Here is a 19,438-nt window from a genome sequence, read left to right as displayed (position 1 = left end):
GTTTACCCCCTCCCCCATGACCCTCTCTACTTAGCTTCCCTGCCCCCCTTCACCTCTTTCCCCTTTTTCTTCACTCACCTCATTCCCATCCACCTATTGTCTGGCTATTCCCAGTCGTCAGCCCAGGGCTAGTCTACCTTGGAGGCAGTACTTTCTGAGATACTGAAGTCTGCAGATTGGTGGGTTATCTCAGGTAAACACCCAGAAGTTGACTTAATTTGAGCTAAGTAGCGCAGCTCAAAGATGTCTTTGTGTTATCATTCAAGATGACACATTAATGCTTTTAATGTGGTCTAATTGTCATGTGTAATCTCACCCTTAGTCATGACTGACTTTGACTTCTGGTGTAATTTTTCAGGGTGCTTTTATGGTATTAGTTATACCATAACTCACAAGGGAGCATTCCAGTCTAAAAACCCTGACATGGATTTGTGCTCAGTAAAGATATTCATGGATTCTATAATACCTCATATTTTCTTTTTCAGTGGAAAGCCTCCGTGTTGCTGTAGCATCCTCACAACTGAATGAAGCAAACATGTCACCAGAGGAAAGTGCTGGAGAATATAGCCTGAAACACACACTTGGTACCAATGATATTTTTGGATCATCTATCAGTTGTAAGTAAAACTTGATACTTCTGATGGTTCAAATAAAAATGCTACTTTTTCTAGGACATTTCTAAGTGTTCCACAATCCACCAGAGCAGATCTTCAGCCACTGTAAATTATAACAATTCTACTGAAGTCAGTGGACACTTTTGCCCCAGCTGCCGATCTTCCCAAATGTATACCTTCTTCCACTCAATATTAATATTAGATATTTACATACAGAGAAACATATACTACACACAGAATATCCAGTCAATATTCAAAATTTTATCACATTTTAAACTATTGTTTAACAAATTGATTTTCATTAGATGTTCTGAAATTCAGTTGCTGCACAGAGTATGACCTTTTTAATAGTTGCAGCTATAAATCGTATAATGTAGAGTTCTTAAAAGCCTTGAGAATTCAAAATAAATAATATAAAAACTATAGATTCAATGTATTTTTAGCAGTACAAGAACATTTATTTCTTAAATTGCTTTTTTACAGTTGACATTTCTTATTTTTCGAAGAAAATGGCATGGGCCATTTTTCTCACATTTGCATTTCCATCATGAATATATTTGTTTATCTATTTATAGGTACAACCTAGGTAAATCTGTAATTCTAGCATACTGTGAGTTATTGTAAAGTTCATGTGCATTTCTTTGCCTTTTCAGAAAAAGGTTTCAATGTATGTTTTAAATAGCTGCTACTTGTTTCTATCATATGCATGTTTTGGGGTTTTTTTTATCCCTAGTTACAGAAATACACGGAGATGAGGACTGTAGTGACGTTAATCCCAATACTGAGCACGTTGTAAATGAAGAGACAGATGTTGGGATGGGGGAGAAGGTACTGTTATCTGATTTATCTTTATGTATCACACCTGGCACAATAAACACTGAACCAGATTGGAGATTTTGGCTCCTGCAATTCAGATAAATAATGACTAGCATGAGGTGCTTAAGAATTGTACTGGTGCCCAAAGCACTGACTGGGTGAATTTTATAAAGTTAAAATAAATAAATGAAACAAAAGTCACAGTGGTTAATTAACCATGATATATTTTTAGAAGAGTCACTCAGCCTGTGGACTGAAATAACAGCTGTTATTGCCACTCATGCAACATGTTAAGACCACTGGACCTCTGAAAATACAGATCATTGACCTTGCCCATTCCTATCCTTATCCTACACGCTAATCTGTGTGGGACTGATACTGGGACTTCCTCTAATCCCATTTTATGGCATGTACGTGGCATAGATCTTTTATTTTACAAATAGATGGTGTGGTGGCCCTTTGCACTCAGGTGACTTTCACTTTACTGAGAGCTGGCCAGTACAAGAAGCCTGTGTTCTTACACCAGGCTGCTTTTGCATATTGAGTGAAAACCAAAACAGATTAAATCATGGAAGTCTTTAAAGAGCTAAAACAATTAATGCCAAATCCTCACACTGAAAAATCAGTGCAAAACAGAGACTAGACACAAGAAGTTTTAATTGGCAGCAAGAAGCTTTTTTATAAAGGTAAAATGGAGAGTAAACTCAGACTGAGTGTGGAAATTGTTTTTGAATACTTGTTACAGACTTCCCCCACAGAGAAAAGAAGGGAAACGAGGGAGGTAGACAAGGTGGGGAGAGTGGTTCAGATGGGGAGAGGAATCTGGAAAAGTGAAACTGAAAACTGATAATTTTACAGAAAGGGAGAAAAGAGGAGGAGAGTTAGCAGTGAATAGAAAAATGTATTAAAATGGGAAGCAAAATTGGCCAAAAAACTATAGTTACTAGGGAGAAACAAAAACCAAAAGGAGAGATGTAGAAAGAGAGAGATGGGGGATGAACTGGGAAAATGAACAAGAAACAGGTAGGATGTAAACATTGTACCACAGTGGAAGACAGATTCAGACTCACTCCAGATAGTAGGTCCACCATTTTTTGCTTCATAATATATCAGATTTACCAGAAGGTGGCAGACCAAGTAAAGAAAATGGAAGAGAGGTAAGCAATGGACAAACCTATGCTTTAAACTGTTTAAAAAAGGGAGGAGGAGCTGCTTCTGAGAGCACCCGTCAGAGCTATTGTGTTGTAACTATTACATCTGCATGCTCCTGTACTGATATACATTAGCTAGAAGCTAAAGTGAATAAATGACTTGGGGGTCAAAGTTGCTGTGGATTTTTAGCACTAGTACAGAAACGTGAAGCTATAAATTGCATTGTAATAGGTTATATCAGTATAATTTGATATCAACACGATTGTTCCATCTGTCTTATACCCTCATGGTATGTCTACCAAGGAATTGGGTGAAGTGATTGCAAAATGGATAGACATACTCAGCCAACTACCTTGGGTAGCAATAGCAGAGAAGCCATGGTGATGGACTGTATGAGCGTTCTGAATGCTTAATTCAGTGACTTGTCTACATGGAAGTCTTCCTTGTTGCTGTTACTCAGACTTGCTAAATTAAACCTATTCTGAGTGTAATTAATGTGCTGCAATGATAACTACTGACAGCAGTGCAGACATACTTTCAGAGGAGGGCCATGGGCACTGGGTGACCAAGTCATGTTCTGATTTGTCATGGCTTTATTCTACTGCATGCCCAGTGTATTTAAATAGGGCTAAAAAGAATAATGGGCTTTCCTCCATTTTGTTCTACTTTTCTAGCTTAATGGCTGTAGTATAGCACAGTAAACAGCTTTCAGCCCTGCCGCCTCCCTTTTGACAATGTTTCTTCCTGTCCTGTTTCCTCCTCCTGTCGTCCCCATCTTTTCCCTTCCCCACTTCTCACTCACATGTGCTTCTCCAGTGCTGCTCAAGCTCTGCTGTCATCAGTCCTCTTTTGTATGGTGACCTTGCCACAGTGGGACTACAAAGAGGAATCTAACTGCAGAGCTGAGCAGCTTTTCCATTAATGTTTAAAGAGGAAAAGTTGGGGAAGGAACAAGGAAAAATAAGAAGAGTGAAGAAGAAAAATAGCAAGGTCATATAGAACAAGAGAGAAGTGAAGGGCAGGGAAAGAGAAAATATGGCAGTAGTGCATGCTGAAAGGCTGTGAGTAACTTCTCTGTTCCTGAATTTTAAAAGGTTCTTGGGAAAGAAAGAAGCATAAAATTAATGAGCCAACTCTCATAGCAACAAGCTTTGCTAGGGTGAACATTAGTGGCTGTTCCTGCACTTTGCGGAGGACTGAAGGGACTCAGCCTTTGCTTCAGGCTTTTATAATGTGTCTGAGGCATCCTGTGTAGCTTACTAATACAAACTGTTGTAGCTCCTTGCTATGTTAGCACATAGGTTTCTGAAGAAACACAAGTTATAATAACTGACTCTGAGGAACACAAACCATTCTACTGCATATACTGTAACTTGGATATTTCCAAGTTACTCTTTTGATTTTTTTCCACATGACAAAAATAGGTTAGACTCATCATAGCATATATTATTAAAATGTATATGAGGTCTTACAAAAACCATGACCTAGATGATATTTTATGATGTATGACTGCTGTTCATAGCTATATATATATTATTTATATTGTAGATAGAATGCACGACTTTCCCACGTTCTACACAGACAGAGGTGAGTTTGTTTAAATCCCCAAATCTGAATGTGTTGTTTGATTAAACTTTGTGGTATGTGTCATCTTGAAAATCCTTCTCTTTCTTTTTCAGATTGTACAAGCAATCCAGAATTTAACCCGTCTCTTGTACAGCATCCAGGTATTATTGTAACAATTGTGAAAAATAATGGATCCATTAATGTTTTACTCCTTTAATTTCTTTATCCTGTCATACTTTTAGACACGGATGTTAAATTTTGCTGATTTTTTGCCATAACATAATACAAATAATAAAGTGGGTATAGAATATAAATTAACATATTTACAAAATTATATTCTTCTTCCAAGAACCGTGAAGAATGCTTGTCCAGAAAACCTTTTTTCCAAGATATGAAATTCCTAGAATTGGTTGGAGAATAGAATTTTCATCCAACAGAAAATTCCAACATTTCAACATTGTTTTCAAGTTAGACAAAATAATGGGAAAATATCAACATCTCTGAATCAAACATTTTCAAAACTCTTCATTGTGTGAAAAGATGTTGATATTTTACTTTTCTTTTTTATTCAACTTGAAAATAGCTGCGATATAAAAGTTAAACATAAATAACAGCAATTACTACTACTCCTATTACTATTATTATTGGTGTTTGTTATTGTTATCAGTTGTAACTCAAAATTGCGTGGAAGGAGTGAAATGATTAAGTGCATTTAAGAGTGTTCCTCAGCGTATGTATGCACATATAATCCTATGCTCATGTGATGAATGGGCTCTGAAGAGTCTGTGAACATGGCTATTTGAGGAAAATAGTAAGATTTTTATGTAATAGTTATATGAAAAACTAACTAAATTAATTTCATGTTTTTTAAGTTAAGATTTGTTTTTGTTTTGGTGACTAGGCAGCCCTAACCATCCAGGACAGTCACATTGTGATCCATAAGATACTTTTGCAGGAGCATGAAAGAACCAGCCGTGGTCACAGCTCTCGTGTAAACCTAATCCTGGAACAGGAAAAGCACCGGAATTTGGAAAAACAAAAGGAGGAACTAGTAAATATACACAAGCTTCAGCACCAGTTTCAACAAGAGCAACAGCGCTGGTATCGGGAGTGTGACCAGCGGCAACGGGAGCAGGAGATGAGAGAGAGCTGGCTACAGGAGAGAGAGGAAGAGTGCCTATGGCAGGAAGAGCTTCTGCAGAGGACCCGGGGAGAGCTGGGTCTGCAGCTACAGGAGTACCAGCAGAACCTGGAAAGGCTTAGAGAGGGCCAAAGAATGGTGGAAATGGAAAGAGACAGGGTGAAGATGCAGCAAAAGATACTGTGGCATTGGAAACATAGCTGCCAGAGTGGTCTTCCTGTAGTAGTCTCATCCTCAGGGAACCAACAGGTATATATTTCCCCACAAGCCCAACCAGAGTGCTATAGAGACTTGCACTGAAGATGATAACATTTCAGGAAGTGGCCTCTGAGGCTGGCCTGATACCTCAGCTGACAGGTTTCTTGAGCCTGGTATTTGTGAGACCTAAATTCAAGCAGAACAAGTTTAAATGAATATCAGAGCAGTGCAAAAAGGACATTTTGCCCATGGTTATAAATAGGCTTGGCAGGATTTGATTTGTATCAATAAACATTGATAAATGGTGAGTTCCCCAACACATATTGGTGGAAACATATCTCCATTGATAATCATCAAAATGTATAGAAAGCGGATGTAAACAACAAAAAATCTGGGATGAGGTAAGGAAATCTGGGGCAGGGGTGCTGCTCACGCATGCATGCATTTGTGCACATGCGCACACAGATACACTCTGTAGGCAGAGTGGGGGGAGCCTTGGCTACGCATCAGGCACCAAACTCCTGGTGAGCCCAGCCTGGCCCCTGTGACTGGGGCCAAACTCCCACCGAACCTGGTGCAGCCTCAGCATGATTAGGTATGCTTTATTAATTTTTGGATATTTACTTTTTATATTTTAACATGATTTTTAAAGCTTTTAACTGAATACTATCATTACTAAATTGTCTGCCCCCCACAGCCCTAATTTCAGGCAGTCCTGAAAATTTTAAATCAATAAAAATCGATACAAATTGGAAGAGATGCTTAAAAATAAACATTGATTTTTAGCTTGTTGAAATTATATAAAAAAATCAAATTCAGTTATAAACATAAGGGGATAGGAAAAAGGTTATCTATCACAAGGAGCCAAGCTTTGCCCTGCAACTTCTACTTTGCCATTAAATAGTAGAATGCAATGTTTTCCTGCAATAAGAGGCACCCTCCATGCTCTGTTTTTCAGAGGAAAACGGTATCTCTACAAGTAGAGGTGCAAACTCTAGAAATGTTGAAGGGGCTCTCCCCAGCCACACCCCCTGCTCCTGCTCCTTTGTTATAGTTCTGCCCTGAGGAAGCAGCTGAGGATTCCTCTTAATGTGGGGAATTCCTGGCTGTCATACAGCATGCATAATGGGCTCTGCTTCCTCCTCCCTTCACTCTCCAGTGCCAGGAGGCATGGAGTTCAGCCAGTCATGCCAGTGTAATGGTCTAAATGGGGCCTTTATTAGCCCAAATGGGGGACATTATTAGTTGGTGCAACTTAGAACTGTCCCAATGTTGCTTAAATATTTAGGTCCAGATCCTATACTACTTATTAGTTGCTGAAATGCGAGCCTATTCTAACTTGCTTGAGTAACTTGAGAACTGTTAACATGTAAGAAGAGTGGGTCCTCTTCCTCCTCTTCACCACTGTTTTCTGAGTAAGTCTTAAAGTTAAAATAATGATGTATCACATAAATTGCTGGGTTAACAGCTTTTTGGAGACTCAGGCAGCAGGGAGTAAAATTAGATTTAAACCCTTCAATGCATAAGTGCCAATTAAGAGGTTGAATCAGTGAAATAGGATTTGCCCTTTAATGTTTAAAATGCTTTAAATATGTATTGAGACAGAGTGAAAGGGAATGGATGTTTCTCTACAATGGTAGTTAGGAAATCCAGTCAGGATCTGGGGTTCCTCTGTTTTACTCCAGCGAATGCTTATTTATTCATATAAAGCGGTTTTGTGTTGACATGAGTTAAGAGCACCTACACCAGGGTACCAGCTAACCTGGGGTTAGGGCACACACCCGGGAGGTGGGAGATGGGGTGTGCATCAGATGGAAAAGAGAGTTGAACCTGGGTTTCATGCATCCTGGGTAAATGTTCCAACCCCCAAGATATTGGATAAAAGGAGGGCAGCAGCACCAATTCCAAATCCTCCTTCTGTTTCACTTCCTCCTCTTTCTTTTGTTTTTTTACAAGCACACGAGGATGAAACATTTGATTTGGGGTTGAATGGAATGTTTCACATAGAACAAAATTATTTGAAAAACATTTTTGTTTTGGCAAGAAAAATTCATGAACCATCCCTTGTCCACCTCCAGAGCTATGAGGAGCAGTGTGCCAGTTGGTGCTCAGAGTATGAAATGAGACACAGCCTCTGCTATTCATCTTCTCTTTTGCTCCAGTTATGATGAAAACTGTTGATATAAATTCTTGCTGGATACTCATCCCCTCTGAGCACTAAAACAACTCAAAGACCTAGTATAGTTTAAAGTGAAATTTTGTCTCATTTGGCAGAACTTATTAATGAGATAATACAAAGATTGCTTATCAGTGTAGTGGTAAAAGGAGCCAATTATGGGCCAGGAGAAATACCGATAGGTTGTGGTAGAGGAAACACCCACACATAATATACACAGCCTCCAATATCAACTTTAAACTGCCAATTCCTAGAGCTAAGGTCTAGAAACTCCACAATGGCTAAGGCTTAACTTCACTTCTTGGCAACCAAAACTGTCCTTGTGGTATTCTTAGGTACTAACAAATACTCCCTGTCTGTTGAATGCCACTACCAGGAACTGCTTGTAAAGAAGATACCTTTCCAAAAGCTCCTATAAATTTGCACCCGGCTATGAAACCATTTTTGCTTGCTCTGAAGTTTGTCTATACTGTGGTCTAAAGGTGTGATTGCTACTTGGGTGGAGATATCTGAGCCAGCATTGAACTAGCTATTTTGGATATAGAGTAACTGTAGAGCTCAGGGTTTAACATAAACTACAAAACCTTGTTGTGGTCTTAAATGAATGCTTGGATAGCTTGCCTGCACTAAGATCTGTGCTGCCATGGCTACTATACCATTGGTACCCAAGCTAGCTAATTTAATGCTAGTTCAGCAGCATCTACAAGAGGGTCGCATGCCTGTAGCCATTTCAGTCAGTCTCAAGATGTCTGCACCTTCTATGACCTGGCCCTTTGCTCTTTGATATTTGGCAAATAGCAGTTTGCTTTCCTGTGCTTTGAGTGGAGCTGAGACGAATACTGCCATGTGTGTTTCTACAACACCTGTTCAAAGTACTCTAAAGCATGTATGCATTACAAATTTCACAGTCAGGTTTTGATGCCCCAATATAAGAAGCAGCCATCTAGCATTGGATGAGGAGGAAGCAGTTGATAAATACTTTCCCTGTTTTTTTCTTATGCAGATAGTAGTCCACAATCAATCGGACAGCTTAAGTGGTGAAAACACATTCCTCATAAATGAAGCTTTAGTACGGATGTCACTAAACAGTCTCAACAGTTCAAATCCGTCTCTAGTTTACCAGGATGGTGTGTATGGGATAAATATTTCAAATTCAGATATAACAAGGACTAGTGAAAATCAGGTGAACCTCAAGATGGACATTTCTTGTCAATCAGCAGTCACCAATGAACTTTGGAAATCCACAAGTTCCTACCAACAGATACCCTCCTCCTGTAAAATCAACAAGGATGCATTTAATAATGGTAATTAACACTTTACATATATATCTAACAGGCCATATGTTACCTCTCAATAAGTTAATTGCTAAAAATGAAGGCAATTTGGTAGTAAAAACATGCATTGATGGTTGTATGGTGTCGAGTTGGGGTGTATGTCAGTGGGCTTCTGGCTGATACTGCCTCACAGTTTAATATGTTATTGAGGAGAGTTAGCATTACAATAGATCTTGTAGAGGCAATGATAGGCCAATTTATTTCCATTAAGGAAAGAAAAGAATGTCAGAGGAACGGAGGAAAGTAGACAAAGTTTTTGAAAAGATATGCTGCATCTGTATCAAGGCAATCAGTGGCAGTAAATCCAAAATTATTTTTCAACATTAGGGTTTTTTTGGAACTATTTGACCTTCTTTTTCTATTGGGCGTTTACAATAGCCACTTTTATAAAGACTCAATGTTCAGTACTTGAGATTTGAGTCAGAACAGCTTTTAAATCATTATGTCCAACTGATAATTGATGCTCCAAGTGCATGCTAGTAATAGACACCTTGCTTCAGGACCTTATTAAAGATGCTTTGAGAATGTCACCAAATCAAGAAAAGCACACAGAACTTCTAGAGGTTAAGGGAGTGAGAAGGAAGAAGTAACATGCGTTTGTTAAAATAGTTCAAGTAGTTCACATCATAGGAACTTGCTTACCATTTTATTGCCAGAATTGCAACGTTATTTGGATGCAGTGAAAACAGTAGATGATTTAAATTCTGTTATGACAATTGATTATGACAGTTTGGAAGGGTGGTCTGGAAATGCCAGGCCAGTTACCTCCCCAGTGAAAGGCGGGTTAGGGAGCCTTAATAAAGTCCCACATCCCTGGTGGCGTTCTAGCGAGCAGGGGGAGCCCAGGGCTCAGTTAAGGAGCCCCGAGACAGAGCTCTCATCAGGCACCTGGCTGCTGCCTGTTTGCTGGTCTTAAAGTGAGAACTGAAGTTCAAAGCTGAAGAGCAAAAACTCCACAGCAGACCTTGCCAGACTTAAAAAGCTTGTTACATAAAGATTTTCAGATAAGGTTAGCAGATATGTGGATGTACCTAATATGTTATCCAGTCATTAATATTAAGCTGCATTAATTCTAATATGGCAAGCAGATGAATTTTATTTGTTATCAAGCAGCCTATTTTGCCAATAGAAACTGCACCTGCAATAAAACTAGATCTAACTGGCATAAAACTACTGAACTCACTGTAGGTGACCCAGAGCTGCCCTTTCTTAACCCCTGGAAACCGGTTTATGTGCACCTAACTTCTGTTGTGTTTCATAGTTTCATAGTTTGTAGGGTCGGAAGGGACCTGAGCAGATCATCTAGTCCGACCCCCTGCCATGGCAGGAAAGAATACTGGGGTCAAATGACCCCAGCAAGATGTTCATCTAGCCTCCTCTTAAAGACCCCCAGGGTAGGAGCCTGCACCACTTCTCTTGGAAGCTGGTTCCAGAACCTAGCTGCCCTGACTGTGAAGTAGCACCTCCTGATATCTAACCTAAATCTACCCTTTGCCAGCTTGTGACCGTTATTCCTGGTCACTCCTGGCGGTGTTCGGGGAAACAGTGACTTCCTCAATGCCTGCTGATCCCCCCTGACTAGTTTATAACAGGCCACAAGATCCCCCATCAGCCTTCTCTTTTGGAGGCTGAACAGGTTCAGGTCCCGCAGCCTGTCCTCATAGGGCCTGCCCTGCTGTCCCCTGATCATACGAGTGGCCCTCCTCTGGACCCTCTCCATGCTGTCGACATCCCTCTTGAAGTGTGGTGCCCAGAACTGGATGCAGTACTCCAGCTGCAGCCTGACCAGTGCCGCATAGAGGGGGAGGATCACCTCCTTGGACCTGCTCGAGATGCATCTGTGGATGCATGACAAGGTGCGGTTGGCCTTCTTGACTGCCTCTCCACACTGCTGGCCCATGTTCATCTTGGAGTCAATGATGACACCCAGATCCCTTTCCACCTCCGTACTGATAAGAAGGGAGTTCCCCAACCTGTAGGTATGGTGCCGGTTGTTCCTCCCGAGGTGCATCACCTTGCACTTGTCTGTGTTGAAACCCATCCTATTCTCGTCCACCCACCCTTGTAACCTGTCGAGGTCTGATTGTAGCCTGTTGCATCCTTCCAATGTACCCACGTCCCCCCACATCTTAGTGTCATCAGCAAATTTGAACAGGGTGCTTTTTACCCCCTCATCCAAATCGCTGATGAAGATGTTGAACAGTGCAGGCCCGAGGACCGAGCCCTGCAGAACCCCACTGCCCACGTCCTTCCAGGTTGAGAAGGACCCAACCACTACCACCCTCTGGGTGTGGCCCTCCAGCCAGTTGGCGACCCATTTGACTGTGTGGGTGTCTACACCACAGCCCCCCAGTTTCTTAATGAGAACGGGGTGAGAGACAGTGTCAAAAGCCTTCCGGAAGTCCAGGAAGACTATATCCACTGCTACCCCTGCATCTAATGATCTGGTGATCTGATCGTAAAAGGCCACCAGGTTGGTCTGACAGGACCTTCCACTGATGAACCCATGTTGGTTGCCCCTAAGCATGCAGTCTCCTGCTGGCCCCTCCTGGATGTGTGCCAGCATAATTTTCTCAAACAGCTTGCCTAGGATCGAGGTGAGACTAACCGGCCTATAGTTTCCCGGGTCCTCCTTCCTGCCTTTTTTGAAGATGGGGACCACGTTGGCCCTCTTCCAGTCCTCCAGTACCTCACCAGAGCACCACGAGTGCTCATAAAGTTGTGCCAGGGGACTTGCAATGACCTCGGCCAGTTCCTTTAGAACTCTAGGGTGGAGATCATCCGGACCGGCTGACTTGAATACATCCAACCCCTCCAGAAGCTCCCTAACTAAATCCTCGCTAACCCGTGGCCCAGGTGTGCCTCCCCTGGGGCCCGAGGTGGGCCCAGCGGGGAGGTGGCTGTTCTGGTCCCTACTTAGGAAGAGGGAGGCAAAGAAATTGTTAAACATGTTAGCTTTGCTGTCTGGTGTGACAACCAAGTTACCCATGTCGTCCTGCAAGGGCCCCACATTACCCGGGACCTTCTTTTTACCCCCTATGTATTTAAAGAAAGACTTCTTATTGTCCTTAATCTGGGAAGCTAGTCCCGGTTCCATCTCTGCCTTGGCCTTCCTAACTGCCCCCCTACATCCCCAAGCAACTACAGAATAGTCCTCCCTGGTGATGACCCCTTCTTTCCACTGGGTATAGCAAGGAGACATTCCCAGATGCCTTTGGTGAGCCACAGAGGCTTGTGTGCTCTCCTGCTCCCTTTGATCCTCGTTGGGATTACCTTCCTTTGGGCTTGGAGGATCGTCTCCTTAAGGAGCGACCACTCTCCTTGGACACCTGGCTCCCCTCCCCCTGGGACCTCAGCGCTTCTCCAACTATCCTCCTTAGCTCGTTGAAGTCTGCCCTCCTAAAATCTAGGGCCGCTGCCTTACTGCATGCCTTTGCCACCTTGCGCTGGATGGTGAATTCCAGCAGGCGATGATCGCTGTCGCCCAGGTGGTCGAGCACCCGCAGCCCCCTCACCAGGTCATCATCCGTGGCCAGCACTAGTTCCAACAAGGCGTCTCCCCTGGTGGGGCTGTGCACCTCCTGGGTTAGATGGAGATCCTGCACTCTGGCCAAGAACCTGCGGGAGCGTTCAGACCTGGCTGACTGCTCTTCCCAGCAGATGTCCGGGAAATTCAGGTCCCCCATGACTACCACATCCTTAGCCTTCACTACCTCTGTGAGCTGACCCAAGAATTCCTGGTCAAGCTCTTCACCCTGGTTGGGAGGTCTGTAGTAGACTCCCACCGTTAAGTCCCTTTCCCCTCGACTGCCTTGTACTGTAACCCAAAGCACTTCAGAGTGCCCCTCCCCTGGCTCCTTGCTTTACAGATTTGAACCAGTTTCTGATCACTTATATCAGTTTATGTGTAATTTCTGTCCCCGGCCTTCATAAATGGTTTAAATAAATGTTATTGATAAACTCCAAAGTAGCAAGTGTTCAGGGAAGCAACCTTATCTCTTCTTGCCTATGAAGTTACTGTTTCCTTTGCTGCTGCTTCTCCTAACTGTAGTCAAACAAATGCAAGCAAGCAGTATTTTTATCTAATATATAACTACTATGCAACCTGAAGCCCAGTAAAGTCTACAGGAGCTTGAGTCTGAGTTACTGCCCTGTGAACTAAACAGTAGAACTATGTATAGACAGTCAGAAGCCTGAGGCTGAATCTATTTAATCTTTGCAGGTTCGTTTAGATTAAACCAATAATCAAGTGAACAGACATTCACTTCTGATTCCAGAAATGCAGCCACATGCCTACAGTGGCCCAAGCCAGAAGCTGGGGGATGCTAGAGCATGCTTTCCTGCTCGGCTGGAACAGACAGCTTGGGCCAAATCTAGTCCACCCACACTGCGAGGGGGAGTTTTCAGGGGAGGTGCAAAACATCATGGGATGTGGGAGGACTGCAACTTAGCTTGAATCTGGAGGTGATCTAGGATAGAAGTCAAATAAATTGATTTAACTTAAATCAGGTAAATCTGTTACTGCATCCATCCAAGTTTCTCTTAAACCAGTTTCAGCCATGGAAAGCGGTTTACGTGCACCTAACTTCTGTTGTGTTTACAGATTTGAACCAGTTTCTGATCACTTCCATCAGTTTATGTGTAATTTCTGTCCCCGGCCTTCATAAATGGTTTAAATAAATGCTAATGATAAACTCCAAAGTAGCAAGTGTTCAGGGAAGCAACTAGCTAGGATACAATGTGATACTATGTTAGCCTTGGCTTTATTTTCCCATTTCTTCTAATTTATTACAATTTCTAAAACACTGAATTGAGAAGGATAGAAAAACCAGTAAATAAACAGAATTAAGAACTAGCACTATCAAGGAGATGAAGTGATTAAATAGCTTACGGGTTTTTTTAACTTTATGGTTTCAAGTGACACAAGACAATTTAGCAGTCCAGTTTTGAGCACATTTTCTTCCTGCCCAGCACTGTCACTGCAAAGAGCAAGAGTAGGCTGAGAATTGAATGTGAGCCTGCTGCCTGGCAGAGCAAAACAATCTCTGTTCCTACAACCAACTGTATAGGGATTATGTTCAGAACCTGGTGATGAAACAGAGGTAGAATCCTTTTAATAAACTTGGAGCATACCTTGAAGTTGTTACTCAGGTGAAAACTTCACTAAGTAATTGTGTCTTTTTAATGCTTTGAAAGGGAATCAATCACAGCTTTGCTGAAACAGCATTAATCCTAACACCATTTCTTTCCCATGTAGCAATAATGGTTACTTACCCTATCGAGTCAAGGTGAGCCATGGTAGTCCAGTCTTTAAAAGTGCTTTACAGTGAAACAAAGAATTCAAGTTAATTATTAAAGAGGACTACATTCTCAAAACTGCCGATATTACTCGGGTCCTGGTCAAAGTTGTTCTGGTTTAACTAACTCTTTGATTTTTTTTTAATATCAGGTTAGATAAATCCTAAATCAGCCCAAGTCAGGAAATTCACACCTGCAAGCTTAATCTGTGTAAGAATCCACGAACAAAAGTGCACTGATTTAATTAAACTAATTTTAAGGTAAACTAGTTCAGTTTCTATAGTAGAGAAATACTTAGGCTTGTAAAGGGTATGTCTCCATTGCGGTCAACTGCTGTGACTGCAACTCACATAATAGCTACACCTATGGTAGCTCTAAACTAACTCAGGAACCGCTAGCAGTGTAGCTGGGGTAGTGTGAGACTCAGGCTGCAAACAGACATCTTATTTGTGCCCCCATGACATTTTTGACAGCAGAACAAAACTTGAGCAAACAGATGTCTTAGCCTCTTGTCAAACCACAAGTACCTACATATTGTGACTGGGATGACCCCAGTCATAATTTGTGCTCCTTTTCTGCGCCCGATGTCTGTTCACTTATGGCAGGAGAATTCAGGAAGCCCATGGCTGCCCATATTCTGCAGCTGCCCTAAGCAGGAGCTTCAGGGGCTAGATTCTGCAGGACATCAGCCCCAGGGGTGCCTCACCTGGACATGGGGCATGCATCTACAAGTAGGGTTCTCCGCTTGCAGAAATGCTGGAGTTGGAGAGCACCACCCTGATATATGTCCCATGGGACTCTCCTGCAAGGTCGAGGTGTGGTAGGCCAGCAAAAAGCTGTGCCAAGGGATTCCCTCAGCATGCATGTGAGGCTGCCTTGCCCCATGCCATGCCCTAACATCTCCAAATGCAAAAAGGGGAACGGAAGTTCCCACTCCTTGAATGCAGACACACTGTGGAAATCCCTTGAAGGGGTAGACCACCACTCTCCAACACAGAGGAGACACATCTGCAAATGGAGGATTTCCTTTGCTAGTCAGGGCATGATGCCCAGGGCTGCTTTTACACAGGATTGGACCCCTGAAGCCCCAGGAGTAGCAGAGGTGTAACCCAGCAGGACAACAGCCCCAGTGGCATCAGTGAAGTTGTCATGGGACCATTCATTGTGCTTTGAAGACAACATCTGTTTTCAGCCTCAGCGTTAAGTTAGAATACCTGCCCTAGAAGTTAGGTAAAATACACAGGCAATTAACCTATACTCATTCCTGTGTTACCGTGGGCATGTTGCTATCTGTAACCAAGGTAGATAGTTTCTGTCTAGCTCAGTTATGTCTACACTCGGTGCAGTTACAACAGTGGCTGCAGGGTAGAAATATCCTAAGTGACATGGGTACTTTTGGCAGAAAAGTATTGTGAACCCCTGTACCATATTGCTAGTGCAGATGTTGTTGTGAACCCCAATAACATGTTGCTAGAGCAAACGGTGTTGTGAACTCTCAAAATAGATATCACATTCCATTAACATATTTGTATTGGAGAAGATGAAAGTATTTAATAGTTCAGTCATATGCTGCATGAGTGAATGATTCAGGCCTAGCATGGTCATACATCATGCATTACTGTACACAGAGAACAGAATGAAAAGAACTTTAAACTTCTCTCCTGAAAAACAGATGGCAGTCTAAAGCACAAGCAAATGGCTCAGCACATGGAAATGAAGTAAATCACCCATGCTGAAGCAATATAAACCATGCTGAGTGGTATTGATACCCCCCCCCATTTGTTTTGCTAGACTAGCAAAGATAGAACTGTGACCTTGTGCACATGTTTCCTGATACTTCTTCAGGCTAAAGTCAGTTCTGCTCAAGAATACTGACCGTCATCCAGTCAGGATGAAGAAAGGGCAAATTGTTGAAAACTGGAGTCATGCAAAATATTTTTTTTCAGCTATCATTGTGAAAATACAAAAATCATGAAGATTTTTCATTAGCTGTACTGAAAACCATTTTTAAATTATCATAATTTTATGCGGAAAAATTATTCCCACGTGGTAAGGGGAAATAGATGAAAAAGTTATTGGTTGAACAAGTTTTACTTATAGTTTATGGATAATGGCAATGTACAAGACACATTTGGCAACTGGTGCATGTCCATCCAAACATTTTAACAGTTTACTGTATTTAGGTAATTGCTTTCACTGAATCATTAGGGATGCTGTAATAAGTGGTATTGGATTTAAAAACACCTTGAAAAATAAGATAAAATAATCTATTAGAAACAAGCTATTTAATGCCTATAAACATTACCAAAAAGCTATTCATACCATATTCTGCTGTGTACTACCCACTATACAATTTAACTTTGTAAATACACCCAACTGAAATAGCTATGTTCCTTCACTGCATAATCATAATTATTTTCAAAGTAGGATGAATGTCTCTTCCCATAGCTAATGACATCATTACAAATAATTGTTTTGTGGAGGTGGGAAAGAGCTTTACCAAAGACCTTGGGCAAGTTCCCACAAAGCTGAAACTGGCACTGTCTGCTGTACACTCATTAGAATAGGTGTGTAAGGAGAAGGAAGAAAATGATTAAAAGAAAGATCTATTAATACTTTAGGCTAACAGTTGTTAAATTATCTGCATGGAAGATGACTGCTACTTTGGCTAATTTGAAAGAGGAAAAATCGGGTTTGTTCCAGGGTAGGTATAAATAAATGAAATAAATTGCATTCCAGCATTTGGTTTACATGGCAGGATGAATATCTGTCTGGAATGGCACCTACTGATTTTTCATCACATAGTTATTCCTTAACTTTGATTCATCAGTTCAGTTTGAATTCTTTGAAGCTTAGTAATGAACAGCACTTTACTTCATGGGTCTGTCTGCATTTTGCTCAGAAGTGATAGTCACTAGGAATTCTGCTGAAGTCTAAAGGAATGATGCCTCATGGGCACTGGACAGAGGTCAGATTTTTTTCCCTCTTTCCTGCAAAATTTTGCTGTCTTAGCTAAAAGGATCTTCATGGTATACTGAAACATATAGCAATTATTTCTTGGGGATGAGCCTAAAATTGTTGACATATAAAACCAGTGGAAGACAAAATATCCATAGAACCACCTTTTTACCTTTTTTTTGGTTTAGTAATATTTGTTCTGACATCTGACCCATGTTTTTGGGGAGGATGAAATCTTGACCTCTTCATTTCAATTCTTTAGTAATCAGTGACAATTTTAAATGGATGTACTGAATGTTTATACTATCTCTATTATTTAGTATATACAAAACACACTGATCTCTGTGGCATCTTCATCGCTTTACCAGAGTAGACCCACTTGGGTATCTGACAAGGTGATGGGAAACCTTGTCTTTATGACAACAGAGTTGTTTTCAGGTTTATTGTTGTGTGCAATAGCATAAGGAAGCAAATCACTTTCTCAGTAAAATTCACTCCTATGCAAATTTCCAGTACAAAATTTTTGCATTTGTTAGGTCTCACATTTCATTAAAGTTGTAGGAATTAGACTGTGTAAAACTAAACATAGGATAAATATCAGATGAAATATTCTGTGTATAGCATAGTATTAAATGCATTCTGGAAATATATTTACAGAAGATTTCTAAAATTTCCAAGTCAGAAAACCATTTCGGCCGGTGTTTCAGTCTATAACTCAAGGCCAGGTTCAGGAAAGCACTGTACAGGACATAATTCAGATACATGTGCTAAAGTGCTTTGTCAGACAGAGGTGCTTTCATCATCAGAGAGGAAGACTGTTAAAAATATTTCAGTCTGATTCCCTGACAGTTATCTAGGGACAGTATGTTTTTACACGACATTGTGTTGATGTATATACTCCTCTTGTATCTATCTGACTCTCTACTACATAATCCATTAACAAAGAGACAATTCCATTTGAATTATCTGATTAGGAAAACACCTGGTGCAGTAGTCAGTATCCACACTAAAACATTAATTATACCTAAGTATGGTTTACAGTGAACAGAACTTCTGTTTTTGAGGAGAGTAACTATAGTAAAGTACAAAACAAGGTCTAGGTTGTCATGGAAAATATTTTTGGTTGGTTTCATTTGACAATCTTTTGTATATCACCACTTTTTACTATTTGTCCTGTCCAACTGGGGAGTTCCATTCATTGAGTCTTTAATCCAGGTATTAAAAACTGGAGAGAGAAACCTTGTATAAAGAGGGAACAGATTGCAAAACTCCAATTTGACAAGGAGAGTTTCATGAACAGACAAGGCATTCCAAACTACTTTTAACTCTTTTTATAATTAATTAGATGCCTAGTTGGCAGCATTCCTTAACTCCAAGATAAGTAGTTTGTCTCTCTGTTCTTCTTGTATTCCCAGTATCCTCAGTGTGCAACAGGGAAACCTGTGGCTGGTGAACTGGGTGGGGGCGGCACCTGCCAGTGCACATGGTACAGTTGGGAAAGGGCCCTGTTGGCTTGCATTGTTGCAATCTGTGAGGTGTGTGACCTTGGCTTGTGTGACGCATGCAGGATGCAATCAGAAGTTAGACAGGCCTAGCCTACGTGTACGTGTGAGATGCACACTGATCAAAACATGCTTGCAATTCAAACAACTGAAGAAATACAGAAATCTGAAAGAACATCTTTTTTCCTTACTGCCAGTTAACATTACATAGCTACAAATGGCAGGCAGATACTTTCAGGCTGAATAAAATCTTTCTTAACTCTAAATGGTGACAGTAAGTTTCAGTTTTGCCTCGTACCACAGAGTACAAAGTTTTGTATTCAGCTGCAAGAAAGCAATGCTTGCGGGATACTTCTTGGAAGCGAATCATGGGGGAAGTATGTTTTTCTCTTGGGAATAACATTGCCATTTGTTTAAAGCAGATGGCAAAAGGGATTAAGTCACATAGCAGTGTGATACCAAAGTGAAAAATATGTCATTATATGTCATCTGCAATTAGCACATTTCAGCCAGTACTTGCTTTTGGGCCCTGACATTTTAGGGACTGCACTTCTGTAAATAATTTTCTTATTAGTTATATTTATTTAGTTACTGCATGTAACCACAGTGCATGAAGTGGTATTACATAGTCCTATAATTAAAGGAGTTAATGATGTGTTGTTTTTATAATGGTGGCTAATGTA

At 41.1% G+C, this 19,438-nt stretch overlaps 1 protein-coding gene across 5 annotated transcripts in view; it reads left to right on the top strand.

Moving 5' to 3' along the window:
- The window catches only part of ARHGEF28 (Rho guanine nucleotide exchange factor 28), a 227,931-nt gene that overhangs the window by 189,446 nt on the left and 19,047 nt on the right, over positions 1-19,438 (top strand). For all 5 annotated transcript variants that reach the window (XM_090038115.1, XM_090038114.1, XM_090038116.1 and 2 more), the window contains 6 exons: positions 486-617; positions 1,348-1,442; positions 4,131-4,169; positions 4,262-4,309; positions 5,050-5,538; positions 8,667-8,967. In XM_090038115.1, the coding sequence (XP_089894241.1) occupies positions 486-617; positions 1,348-1,442; positions 4,131-4,169; positions 4,262-4,309; positions 5,050-5,538; positions 8,667-8,967 (1,104 nt within the window). The remainder of the gene's footprint in view (positions 1-485; positions 618-1,347; positions 1,443-4,130; positions 4,170-4,261; positions 4,310-5,049; positions 5,539-8,666; positions 8,968-19,438) is intronic.

The sequence above is a fragment of the Crocodylus siamensis genome, chromosome 3, assembly GCF_052110815.1.
Source record: "Crocodylus siamensis isolate JL-2025a chromosome 3, ASM5211081v1, whole genome shotgun sequence".
Classification (NCBI taxonomy): domain Eukaryota; kingdom Metazoa; phylum Chordata; order Crocodylia; family Crocodylidae; genus Crocodylus; species Crocodylus siamensis.
The sequence above is the reverse complement of the archived record's forward strand: the minus strand, read 5'-3'. Positions and strand labels throughout refer to the sequence as shown.